The sequence below is a fragment of the Pristis pectinata genome, chromosome 14 (assembly GCF_009764475.1).
Source record: "Pristis pectinata isolate sPriPec2 chromosome 14, sPriPec2.1.pri, whole genome shotgun sequence".
Classification (NCBI taxonomy): Eukaryota; Metazoa; Chordata; class Chondrichthyes; order Rhinopristiformes; family Pristidae; genus Pristis; species Pristis pectinata.
In genome coordinates, this window is record NC_067418.1 from 44,055,686 (window position 1) to 44,068,902 (window position 13,217).

At 42.3% G+C, this 13,217-nt stretch overlaps 1 protein-coding gene across 1 annotated transcript in view; it reads right to left on the reverse strand.

The window, feature by feature from the left end:
* The window catches only part of dgkza (diacylglycerol kinase, zeta a), a 405,283-nt gene that overhangs the window by 157,953 nt on the left and 234,113 nt on the right, over positions 1–13,217 (reverse strand). Inside the window, exons 19-22 of the mRNA XM_052029707.1 lie at positions 10,065–10,138; positions 8,286–8,397; positions 7,588–7,787; positions 4,945–5,045 (exon numbers count right to left, since the gene is read on the reverse strand). Coding sequence (XP_051885667.1) covers positions 4,945–5,045; positions 7,588–7,787; positions 8,286–8,397; positions 10,065–10,138 — 487 coding nt within the window. The remainder of the gene's footprint in view (positions 1–4,944; positions 5,046–7,587; positions 7,788–8,285; positions 8,398–10,064; positions 10,139–13,217) is intronic.

A 13,217-nucleotide genomic window follows, 5' to 3' on the forward strand; every position in this document is an offset into this window, starting at 1 on the left:
AACTAGGGGCTCCCAGTACATAGTTCTCTGAAAGTGGTGTCGCAGGTCGATAGGGTGGTGAAGGTGGCGTTTGGCACGCTTGCCTTCATAGTTCAGGGCACTGGGTACAGGAGTTCGGATTTCACGTTGTAACTGTACAAGGAATTGGTGAGACCACACTCACGGAGTATTGAGAGTAGTTCTGGTCGCCCATATAGGAAGAATGTCAATAAGCTGGAAAGGGTGCATAAAAGGTTCACAAGGATGTTATAGGAATATGGAGGGCTTCAGTTATAAGGAGAGGCTGGGACTTTTTTCCACTGGGGTGTACGAGGCTGAGGAGTGACCTTGTTGAGATATATAAAATCATGAGGAGCACAGATAAGGTGGACGGTCATGGTCTCTTTTCTGGGGTGGGGGAGTCTAAAACTAGAGGACGTAGATTTAAAGTGAGAGGGGAAAGATTTAAAGGAGATCGTGGGTATATGGAACAAGCTGCCAGAGGAAGCTGCAGAGGTGGATACAATTACAATACTTAAAAGATGTTTAAACAGGTACATGGATAGAAAAGATTTGGAGGGATATGGGCCAAATTCAGGGAAATGGGATTAGCTCAGGTAAACATAGTGATCAGCGTGGATGAGTTGGGCCGAAGGGCCTATTTCCATACGGTACGACTCCACAAATGCTGCTCTGGAAGCTCTGATATCTGCCATTCGAGTTTAGGCAGCTGCTGACATTACCTCAGATACCACCTGTGGGGCACTCCAGCAGGTTGTTCGGCAAGCCGGTGGCTGGCTTTGGCGGATTGTCCGTGAGTCCGTGAAGTAGGAACCTGCTGTCCTCTTGCGGGACCTCGGTACTTGTGCAACTACGAGCGTGCTTTTGCAGTTGCCTATCAGCCAGCTACCCTTGACAACTGTCACCCACAGCAAGAATGCACACCTAAATCGGGACCTTCTACACACCGGGCTGCTCCCAGTTGGTCTTCACCTCCTGCGAACCTCCACGTGCAACCTCCTCTAGGCCAAGGGACCAATGTCTTAAAAACCATATTGTGGACAATTTCTCTACGATGATGCGGGGAGTTAACAGACTAGTGCAGAGTGCAAATAGATTGCATCACCACTAGTGCTGAGTGTCAACAGGCTGCCCTTCCACAAAGGGGCTCAACAGACTGCCCCTTCCCAATGCAGGGGGGGGGCAACAGACAGCCCCCCCCCCCATCAAAACAGTTCAAATACTGCCCCTCACCAGGGCAAGATGCCAACATACTGCACATCATCTGGACACAATGTCATCAGAATGAGCAGGTCAATATTTTGTACCTTACCAGGGCAGGTGACAAATACTGTATCCACCAGAGTAGGATAGGAAATACTTTGCACCTTACCAGGGTGAAGTGCCAATACACTTTACCTCCCAGGACAGCAGCTTTATATATTGTCCCTCACCAAGGTGAAAGTGGAAATATGTTGCTTGTCACCAGTATGTTATACCATAATATCATGAAAGTAATTTTTCCATTATCAAGAAACAAATAAAATTTGTCTGAGTAAATTACAACAGTTAATATCAGAACCTAGTCCCATTCTGAACCGCAGGAAGCAAGTCTTCATACCCCTGTGAACAGGGGCTTGCTGCTACCCCTGCCTATTGAGTAGTCAGCCCTTTATGAGAGATTTCCAGCCTCTTCTTATTCACACACAATCTGGCACTCATTTTTGAACTTGGTCGGGGGGTGCAGGTTGCTGGTGACACAAGGTAAAAAATGGAACCAATGCAGAAAAGGCCGTCATTGGTTTTGCTCATTTGTGAAATCAGGTTTTTCATTTATATCAATATACAGAGAAAAATATAACATGGGTGTAATGGTACTATCAGGTGATTATGACCAATGTAAACGACTGTGACTTATACTCGGGTACAACTTGCACGCCAGAAAACATTATTTAATTTCAAGCTACTTTCCAAATCCGCTGGCAAGTATTTCCACATATTTCCCCTCCTCCACCTTGTGGGCAAGGAATTTAGTCTCAAAGGACCCAGCGGTAAAGGCCAAAGTGGAGTAAATTACCCCTCAGTAACAACATAAACACACCGCTCCTGCTCCACTAAATCCTCAAGCTGAACACTGTCACAAATCAACTTTTTCAACACAAACACATTTTGGTCTAAACCAAACAGCTCCTGTCTGCTCTTGACAGAAGTTCAGTCAGACTGGCTGCAGTGGTATTTTTTTATTATTGACCCATAAATACAGCTGACCAGGTCTGCCCTAAAGCTCTCAGATCAAAGGAACTGGTCCTGGTGTGGTAGCTCAGTCCTTATGACAAGCTCAGGCTTATTAACTCCTGAATTCCAGAGCCTCATACTGAGAGGCGCAGCAGATATGTCAAGCACTGAACGGTGTGCTCTCCTCAGGCGAATGCTGCTACCACTGAGGTGGGCAAAGACTTTCGCACAAACCAGGAGATTTCTTTAAAAATTACAAATCTCGATAACCGAGAAAGTGGAGGAGTTTCAGAGATGGGGAGGTGTAAGTGCTCTCCAACAACTCCCTTGACACAATGACCACATCCCATCATTATCAGTAGCTCATCTACTCAGAAGCTCTTAATTATTTGTGGCTTTTTACACCATGGCCAAGAAAGCACGCCAGCGCCTCCACTTCCTCAGAAGGAAATTCAGCATGTCCCTGATGACCCTCACCAATTTTTATAGATGCACCATAAGAAAGCATCCTATCTGGATGCATCACAGCTTGGCATGGCAGCTGCTCTGCCCAAGACCACAAGAAATTGCAGAGAATTGTGGACACAGTTCAGTCCATCACATAAACAAGCCTCCCCTCCATGGACTCTGTCTAAACTTCGTGTTGCCTCAGGAAGGCAGCCAACGTAACCAAAGACCCCTCCAACCCCAGACATTCTCTTGTCTCCCCCTCCATCAGGAAGAAGAAACAAAAAGCTTGAAAACATGCACCGCCAGGTTCAAGGATTCTACTGTTATAAGACTCTTGAACGGACATCTTGTAGAATAAAGATGAACTCTCGATCTCATGATCTACCTCATCATGGCCCTTGCCCTTTATTCTCTACCTGCACTGCATTTGCTTTGTAATTGTAACACTATATACTGCATTCTGTTTTGCTTTTCCCTTATACAACCTCAATGTACTGATGTTTTGAAATCTGTATGGATGGCATGCAAAACAAAGTTTTTCACTTGGGGTACATGTGACATTAATAAACTAGTTACCAATTTTCATCCTTGTAACATGTGGACCCTGCCTCAGCAGCACCACTGGAAAAATTAATATCAGATTATACCCAACGGGGGGTTTTCAATACTTTTTTGCTATCTGATGTTGAAATTAATATCTCTCTTTATGGTTCTTCAGTCTCTGTGCTGCTGTAAACTTATGACACTCAACCAATTGCTACTGTTCATTACCAGATCTGAATAATGTTGCGCTTCTAGAGTTCTCTATCCACACCAGGCAAAGCCGAACAGCGGACCCAACCGGTAGTCAGGGCTCTGCACCATCAGGTGATAGTACATACAATGTCACAGGAGCTGTTACAAATACAAGACAGTGATTTTATGTGCAGTATCTAACACAGGATTGTACTGGTGATTGTGGATGTGGTTACAAACACATGACAGTGCCTGTGATGCACAGGGTGTGTAATGAACATATAAGAATGCATGTAATAGTGGATGCAGTTACAAGCACAGAACAGTGCCTGTAATAAACTTGGGTGTGAAACAAACACAGCTTGTCATGCAATGGGTGTGGTTACAAAGACAAGGCAGTGCCTGTAACACACAGGGTGTGGATACAAACAGTGTATGTAATTGTGGATCGTGCCTGTAATGCATTGGGTGTGGGTAACAACTACAAGGTTGAGCCTTTAATATGCTGGGTGTGGTTACAAATACATTAATACTTGTAATACTGTGCAGTTGTTACAAACATAGGACAGTTTCTGTAATGCAGTGGCTACTATTACAAATACAGGGCAAATCCTGTAATTCAGCGGGTGTAGCTACAAACACAGGACAGTCCCAGCACTAAATACAGTGCAGGGTGGGATGAGTCTGAAACCTTGTCTGGAGATTGTCACAAGCATTCATCATTACCCAATGCTGCCACCCAGTGGCTATTTAGCAAACTTCTTAAAAATACATCTATTTTTTAAACTTACTCTCATTGTCTGTTAAACACCCTCCTCCCCACTTCATTAACAAAGTGGGTGAGAACAGATCCACGGACCTCTAAAGTAACAAAGAAGTTTTTGCTTAAACAGAATAAAAACATTCACCCTTGACCATTATTTTCCTGTCAAAATGAACAAAAGGCTGTTTTGCTTAGACTGGACTGGTAAACAAAATCCTACTGTATACCGTCCTTGATCAGTAAAGTCTGATATGAGATTGTGTGCATCTTCTGATTACATAAGATGTTTGTGGATGTTTATAGTCTCTGTAGCAACCATCTACTGGACCAGAGCAAGAACAACCTTGGCACCACTTCTCTCATGATTACAGTATTCATACCATTGTAGTCATATCCTTTCCGAGAAATACTTAAAAATTTGTCAGAGCCAATCGCACTGAACCTTCCTTTAAATTGCAATAGAGCAGTGAGACAAACATAAGGGGTGTAAAACCCTGATGCAGAGTGAAATGGGTACACTAAATATGCTCAATCAATAGAGAATTACAATTGGAAGTGGCCTTGAGTAAAAGTTATTCCCTATCTAACATCACTAAACATATTTTATTAAACCATTGCTTCTTGTGGGACCTCACTACGCAGAAGCTGGCTGCCACGCTTGCTGATAATATTTCGTTATCTGTGGAGCGCTTTGGGTTATGAAAGGTACTCTACATAGCACGTCTTTTTATACCAGGGAAGGAGTATACAGCAAGCCCTGTCCCATCGATCTGGCCACTTACAGGCTTCCTTCAGCTTCTCCTTGTCGTAATGCAGGGCTTCGTAGTCGTGCATGCTAATCCGATTCACACAGATCTTCAGACGTTCGGATATCATCTGCTGACTGAAGCAGAAAATAAATCGTTTTTATGGAATAAAGTCAAAGCTTACACTCAAACAGCCAAATGTAGAAATTCTAATGACCTGGAAATAATGTTGCCTTGTCTGAAGTATTGTGATGTTTTCTCACTATCTTGGAGAGGACTTGTCAATCCCACCCCTGTCCATGTAAAGTTCATGAGGATTGACTAAGTATTCTTGCATTACACCATGAAATTGGAACAACATAATAAGTCATAGACAAATAAAAACAATCTGCTGAAGGAACTCAGTGGGTCGAGCATACAGATCTTACTCCTCCTTGCGCAGAGTTAAGACAAACACACATACACGCAAGCACACACTGAGCAAGCGCGCATGCACACCACACACACACATCACACATGCACAAATCGGCTGCTTCCTTTAACTATCGGTGCTGTTTTCTCTTCAGTTGCAATGAGTGACAGTCCCGGTCATTGTGCGAGGTGCAGCATTAAAGAGCACTTGTCTCAATCAATCCCTGGCATTTAACAGCCAATCCATGCTGCTGACACTTTTTTGATGGTTTGTGTTGCATTTAATCATTTCCTGATAAATAGTCACCTCAAATTTAACCCCATTAAGTATTCAGAAATATCAATTATTAATCTCAGCACACAATTCATTCATCTATGCAAAACACATCAATAATCTTCACTCCAAAGAATTGTGAATTTTTTGTCACCAATTTACATTTACAAGAGCAGCTTCATTAATATATGTATGTTTTCGATAGGTTAAATGGAGAACAGGTAAGAGAAGCAAAATGGTCCACCCTTCCAAAACACTTTGGATTTTTTCCCCAATTAACCAATGGTTTGAAGAATGATGAACATATTGATGAGCAAACAATGACTGCCATATCTCTGACCCTAACAACAAATACCCTTGCTAGCAAATACAGATCTTACTCCTCCTTGCACAGAGTTAAGACAAACACACATACACGCAAGCACACACTGAGCAAGCGCGCATGCACACCACACACACACATCACACATGCACAAATCGGCTGCTTCCTTTAACTATCGGTGCTGTTCTCTCTTCAGTTGCAATGAGTGACAGTCCCGGTCATTGTGCGAGGTGCAGCATTAAAGAGCACTTGTCTCAATCAATCCCTGGCATTTAACAGCCAATCCATGCTGCTGACACTTTTTTGATGGTTTGTGTTGCATTTAATCATTTCCTGATAAATAGTCACCTCAAATTTAACCCCATTAAGTATTCAGAAATATCAATTATTAATCTCAGCACACAATTCATTCATCTATGCAAAACACATCAATAATCTTTACTCCAAAGAATTGTGAATTTTTTGTCACCAATTTACATTTACAAGAGCAGCTTCATTAATATATGTATGTTTTCGATAGGTTAAATGGAGAACAGGTAAGAGAAGCAAAATGGTCCACCCTTCCAAAACACTTTGGATTTTTTCCCCAATTAACCAATGGTGTGAAGAATGATGAACATATTGATGAGCAAACAATGACTGCCATATCTCTGACCCTAACAACAAATACCCTTGCTAGCAAATTCAAGCCATGTCCCTCACTGTCAACTGATATCTATTTATATTGTTACCTGATGACTTTCAGGCTCTTCACACTGGTTATGATGTTGTCGGTCATGGCTAAATCAATGTGCCAAAACTAAACACACTAAATAATCAGTTATGGATTTCAGGAAGGTTTTCCAACAGAAAACTCTGTACATGGACTTAACTGCACAACTTGATTTACATGTTACTTTCCCAACATCCAAGCAGCCATCTACTTTTAGGAAGATTCTCACCGGGACTAATTCCTAGAAAATGGAATAACATCTAATTCATTCCACTGTTTTCAACTGACTGCAACAACAAACACTTGTGATCGCCAGGGAACTAATTTAAGATAAGTCAAGGCAGAAGCTGCAAGGTTATTAAAGGCCTGCAGATCTACTGGTTGAAGCTGGAATCCCAATAGAACCTATGGCTTGTAATTTGAAACCCAATTCCAAATGAATACTTCCTTAGGGTACCATTGTGCTCTGGACAAATATTTTACAAGGCGTAGTGTTTTGTAGTACTCTATTATGCTCACAATTCTACAATGAATGAGCTTTGTGTATCATATCTAAAAGATGTCATCATCAGACAGAACTGCAGTATTCAAGAAACCTGATGTCATGGGTGAGATTCTTAAGATCTGGTTGTTCCCATAATGGCTTTACACAGCAATTGTAGTGACAGAAAAAGCCCTTGTGGATCAAAAGCTCGATCATTTTTCATGGGACATTCTTACTCATTCTAACAATCTTGCTTCAGTGAAAAAATACATGCAAGTACCACCATGTACAAGAACAAAATTAGTTAAGAGGAAAAAATTAGGATCTCAGGCTTCCCTGATAAGAACCACAAATATCACATGATAAACTATTGAAACCGCTTTGGTTTTTAAGTTCAATGCAAGTTCTTAAATGGTCCATTAGTCCTCACTCACTGAGCATCAATGCAAGTTCTTGAATGGTTCATCAGTACTCACTCATTGAGCAGGGGAATGGATGTCCTCCTCTTGGTCTTTTGGACCATGTTCGCCTGGTTCCGCAATGAGATCCGAATGATGGACGGTGCAAGCTTGCATGGCTCCCCATCAACCTGCATTGGAATCGACTTGTATGTCGTTAGCGTCACCTCACGGCACTGGTTGAGACGTTCCCCGTGTCCGCCAACTTGCAGAGCAGCCTTGGTTACAACAGAGATGGAGGAAAGCCAATTCAATACAAAGACAAGCGTAACCATCAGCATCAAGTTTCATTTTCCTTTAACTGAGGCTGCATTCACTTTCAGCGCCTCAGGTTGAGCGGTGGATCCATTGTCAAACAAGCAGGCAGCCCTCAAACTCGGAATTAAATTACTGTCTGGCAGAGTGAAGATGCTCAGAAATCTGAGCAGGAACCAGGATTCAGAGCAATTCAGGGAATCAGAACAACTGTAAAACCTATGGTCATACATCGAGCACTAAATGCTTCCCACGTGCAACACATTGTTGCATAACACTAATAGGAAGCAAGGACAGAGAGTTGAGGTGCAGATCAATCCTGACCAAACAGAATGGCAGAACAGCCTCCCCCTGTCCCTAATGTTCGTTATTAACCAGTAAACATAAACAACGGCAAAATTTCAATTTTAAACCACAATCAGCACAGGAAGGTCCAAAGACTCAAAGCAACGGAGACATACCAATGACGCCATGGTGAAGCCAATCACCTCGATGCACCCGTCGTCATGGCGCTGTGGCTCAAAGTCATGATGTTCACCTGGATTCCCCCATGGCACAGTGCCTGCACAGTACCTGGAACGATTTTATAAAATGCACATTTTACAGCTGTACAGCCAATCATTGCCTTTGGGTCTACCCTCAATCATAGCAAGGAGCCAGCAAGTCCATTGAGAGACCAATAAGGTTTTGTCAAGACTGTTTAGCTAAGTGGTCCAAACATGTATAATGGAGTTTGTCAAAATCAAAGTTGAATTTTAGCAACAAGGAAGAAAAAAAACACTGCCTTTGATATCAAGGGAACATTTGGCCAAATCTTGAATCAAGGTAAAACTGGTCGATGGGAATTAAAGGGAAACCTCTCCACTTGCTACACTTCAAACAAAGGCGGCCATAGTTGTTGGAGATCAACTATCTTAGAGACTCATGCAGCTCAGAAACAGGCCCTTTGGCCCACCTCATCCATACTGACCATCAAGCAGCTATCTGGACTAATACCAACAAACAGCACTTAGTTTGTAGCCTTCTACGCATTGGTGATTCAAGTGGCTGCCTAGATACTCCTTAAATGTTGTGAGAGTCTCCACCACCCACTTAGGCAGTGCATTCCAGATTCCAACCACCCTCTGGGTGAAAAAATTCTTCCTCCAATCCCCTCTAAACCTATGTCCTCTAATTTTAGATACCTCTGCCAAGAGAAGAAGCTTCCTATTATCTAACCTTTCCAAGCCCCTCATAGTTTTGTATACCTCTATCAGGTCTCTCATAAGCCTCCTTGCTCTAAGGAAAACAAACTCAGTCTTATCTAGTTTCCCCTCTTAACTGAAACACTCCACCCCATGCAAAATCCTGCTGAACCTCCTCATCACCCTCTCCAGTGCGATCATATCCTCATTGTAGTGTGGTAACCAGAACTGTCCACACTGCTCCAGCCATGGCCTTACCAATGTTTTATAAAGTTGTAATGTAACCACACTGCTCTTACATTCTATGAAGACAAATATCCTGTTTATCTTCTTCACAATCTTATGTACCTGTGCTGCTTCAGGGATCCTTGGACTTGTACACCAAGGTCCATCTGTCCCTCAGTATTTCCCAGGGCTGTACCGTTCATTTTTTATGTCCAGTTTAACAATAGCATGTTCATGAATTTCACCATTCCCCCTCCCTAAATTCTTCAAGTAAAATGTACTTCTCGTTTTCATTAAAACCTACTTCGTCTGGCTCCGTGTACAGACCGCCATTTTAGCCCTCAGTAGGCCCTACTCTTTCCCTGGTTACCCTCTTGCTCTTAACATTCTTATAACATACTTAGGGATTTGCCTCGACCTTGTCCGCCAGTGATATTTTGTGGTCCCTCTTCATTCTCCTAACTTCTTTTGAAGTACCCACCTACATTTTCTACTCCTGTTCTCAGATCTCTGTACATGTCATTTGTTTCATTTTTGTTCTTTATCCAGCCCTTGACATCCAAAGTTTCATGGATTTGCTATCCTGCCGAACCAGCTCTTCCGATGACCAAGGCTCATAGGATAACATCAAAAATGACTATGATAATCGTTCGGCTAGTCTGGGACAGGCTCGAGTCCAGGCCCAATGCTGAGAGTGGGAGGGTCAAAGAAACAGACTTTTCAAACTGGGGACGAAATATCTAAGCATCCTCTGATTCACTGACATTACAGTGTGACTGACAAACAAGGCAAGTTAACGCAGTGGTGATCAGAGACAAAGTGAAATCTTACCTTGGAATGTTCAGAAAGACGATGCACTGTAGTTTTAAGTCCTGAATCTTTGACGTCAGGTCCGTCCCATCACACTGTTGGGAACAAAGAACAGGACAAAGGTGATGCTTATGAACCGGTTCAAAGACCTGCAGCATTTTCTACGTGATGAATCTAACTGGACCACTACAGAAATTTCAGTCAGGAACATTTAACGGCCCAAATAGAGAAATTACTAAAGGCCAGTGGTCATGAAAAAAAATGCAATCACCTCCACCAACCCCTCAAACCGCTTGTCATATTTCAATGCTTGTGTACTGCTATCTCAACAAGTGTTAACCACAACCATGAATAAAACACAATTTAAAGACATTAATAAAATACACTTCAGAAAAGCACATTACTTTCAACTAGAGCAGCTTCTATCAATCCATATACCAGACTTAGTAAAAAGTTAGTGTGCTTTGAACTAGAGGGGACCTCTGGGCTTCTTTAAGAAATTGGTGAACAATCTTAGAATAGGGGAGGCAGACAGAAGAAATGTATGTATTTAAATCAGTAAACTGTGAGCAGAGCTGCTTCCCAAGGGGTCTGTAGTAGGGCTTTAGCTTTTCACACTCATGCCAAAACAATTACACATTTGTTTGCTGATGATGGTGAGATAGACTCAGGATAAGGGGTCCACCACTTAGGATCAGGATGAGAGATTTCTCTAAGCTGAGCACTGTATCTCATTGGCATTCTCGACACAGGGCAGCACACCATGTTGAGACACTCCAGGCTGACTTTGATGGAACTTTGGTCACTAAGGGAATCGAAGGAATAGGGGACTGAGCAGAAAAGTGAACGAGGCTCAGGATCAGCCACGAATGCCGGAACTGGTGTGGTCTTTCGGTCTTTTCCTGCTGTTAATACATAGCGAAGAACAGAAGGTTGCAGAGATTCAACAGCTGATCCACAGAATGATATTAATCAGCTGGTAAGTTGGGCAGACCAATGGCAGGTAATGCCTAACAAGGGCAGGACCTTTCCCATGAATGGTAGGGCCCTAGGGAGTATTGAGGCACAGAGACCTTGGTGTATGAGCCCAAACATCCCTGAAAGTGGCAGCACAGGTAGATACAGTGATGAAGAAGGTATCCAGGATGCTTGCATTCATTAGCTGGAGTGTAGAGTATAAGAGTAGGGAAGTGTTGGTACAACATTACAAGATATTGGTTAGGCCAAAGCTGGAATATTGTGCACAATTCTGGTCGCCACATTGTAGAAAGGACATGATTGCACTGGGAAGGGTGCAGAGGAGATTCACCAGGATGTTGCCTGGGATGGAACATTTCAGTTATGAGGAGAGACTAGATGGGTTGGGTTTGTTTTCCAGAGAGCAGGGAGGATCATAATAGAGACATACAAAATGATAAAAGGCATAGATAGGGAAGATAGCAAAAAGAAAGCTTCTCCATGGTAGCGATGTCTAAGACCAGAAGTCATAGGTTTAAGGTGAGGAGGAGGAGGTTTAGAGGGGAGCTGAGGAAGACTTTTTTCACCCAGAGGCTGGTTGCAATCTGGAACACAGTGCCTGAGAAGGTGACGGAGGCAGAGACTCACAACATTTAAACAGCTTCTGGGTGAGTACTTGAATTGCCAAAATGTCATTTGTGGCTGAATCAATATTTTATAAAGGTTCATCATAACTTTCTTAATTGTGCCTCTGCTATGAATCCCAGGATCAAAGTGTTTTTTAACCACTTTTTCAACCCACTTCGCATCTTTGAAGATTTATCCAAATGCACACTTGGGTCTCTCTGTTCAACCACCCACATTAGAAGTGTGCCCATTATTTTGTCCCTCCTCATTCTTAATACTATAATGTATCACTTTTCTACATTAAATCCTACTTCTCAATTGTCCTCACACTCCATCTGCCTGTCTACATCCTCTTGAAATCTATCGTCATCTCACTCATTGTTCCCCACGTCCCAAATCCAGGTTATTAATTTATGTTGGGAAAAGGTGTTCCAGTATCGATCGTGGACAATATCACTGGGTACCTCCAAAAATTAGTCTGATTAATAACCGTATGCTAGTACTGCTTTCTGTCATTATGTGAAGTTCTTATCCATGCACTACAGCCCCTTTTATCTGACAGGCTTCAACCCTGCTAATAATCCTCTCATGTGGCACTTCATCAACTGTCACCTAGAAGTGCCCTGATCATCCTGTCCTCGAGAAACTTCATTTTCATTATCAGCTTTCAATTTGCCTTTTGCAAATCCGTGCTGGCTTCCATTAATTGATCCATCTTTCTTGAAGTGACTGTTACTTTTGCCGTGGATTATTGTTTCTAAGAGATACTCACTTCCGGCATTAAGCTGGCAGGCCTATAATTGCTGGGCTTATCTTTACTCAGTTTTAATTAAGCTGAGGAGCCATTTGCAATTCTTCAGTCGTCTAACAGCCATTCTGTACCTTCTGATGACTGAAAAATTGTGGCTACTTGAAATACAATCAGCCTGTGTAGGACTGCCTCTTCATCAATTTTTACCTCATCCAGCACCTAACTTATCTTTTCTTAGACAGCTTCAAGAACAGCTACTTTCCTTCGGCCATTCGGTTCTTGAACCAACCAGCAAAACCCTAATCACTGCAGTTTAGCAACACGATGATCACTTTGCACCATGATGGACTTTTTTTTTAGTTCTAATTGTGTTCTTTCTTGTAAAAATTGTGTATAATTTTTGTTTAATTTATGGTTTTGTTGTGAATGGTGCTGCAAGCAAGTTTTTCATTGCGCCTGTGCATACATGTACTTGTGCTTATGACAATAAACTCAACTTGGTTTGACTTCGGCCTATATCTTGTTCCTTGAAAAGATGATGCCAAGTACTCAGACAGTACCTCAGCTGTGCCTTCCACCTCAGTGCCATCTCCATTTTGGTTCTTTAGTCTCCTTACCAATAGGAGACTTTTTAGTTTCCTTTTATATTCTCACTGTTGCCATATTTCACCTTTCACATTCAACTCCCTTCTGAGCTTTTCATGCTCAACTTAGTCCTTAAATACCCAAAGGATTTGAGTGCAATACCATGGGGTATTAGCCTTAAAGCTAGAGTTAGATTGTTTAAAGGTGATATTCAAAAGCATTTCTTCTCACAATTAATTCCTTTTTTCCAAGAG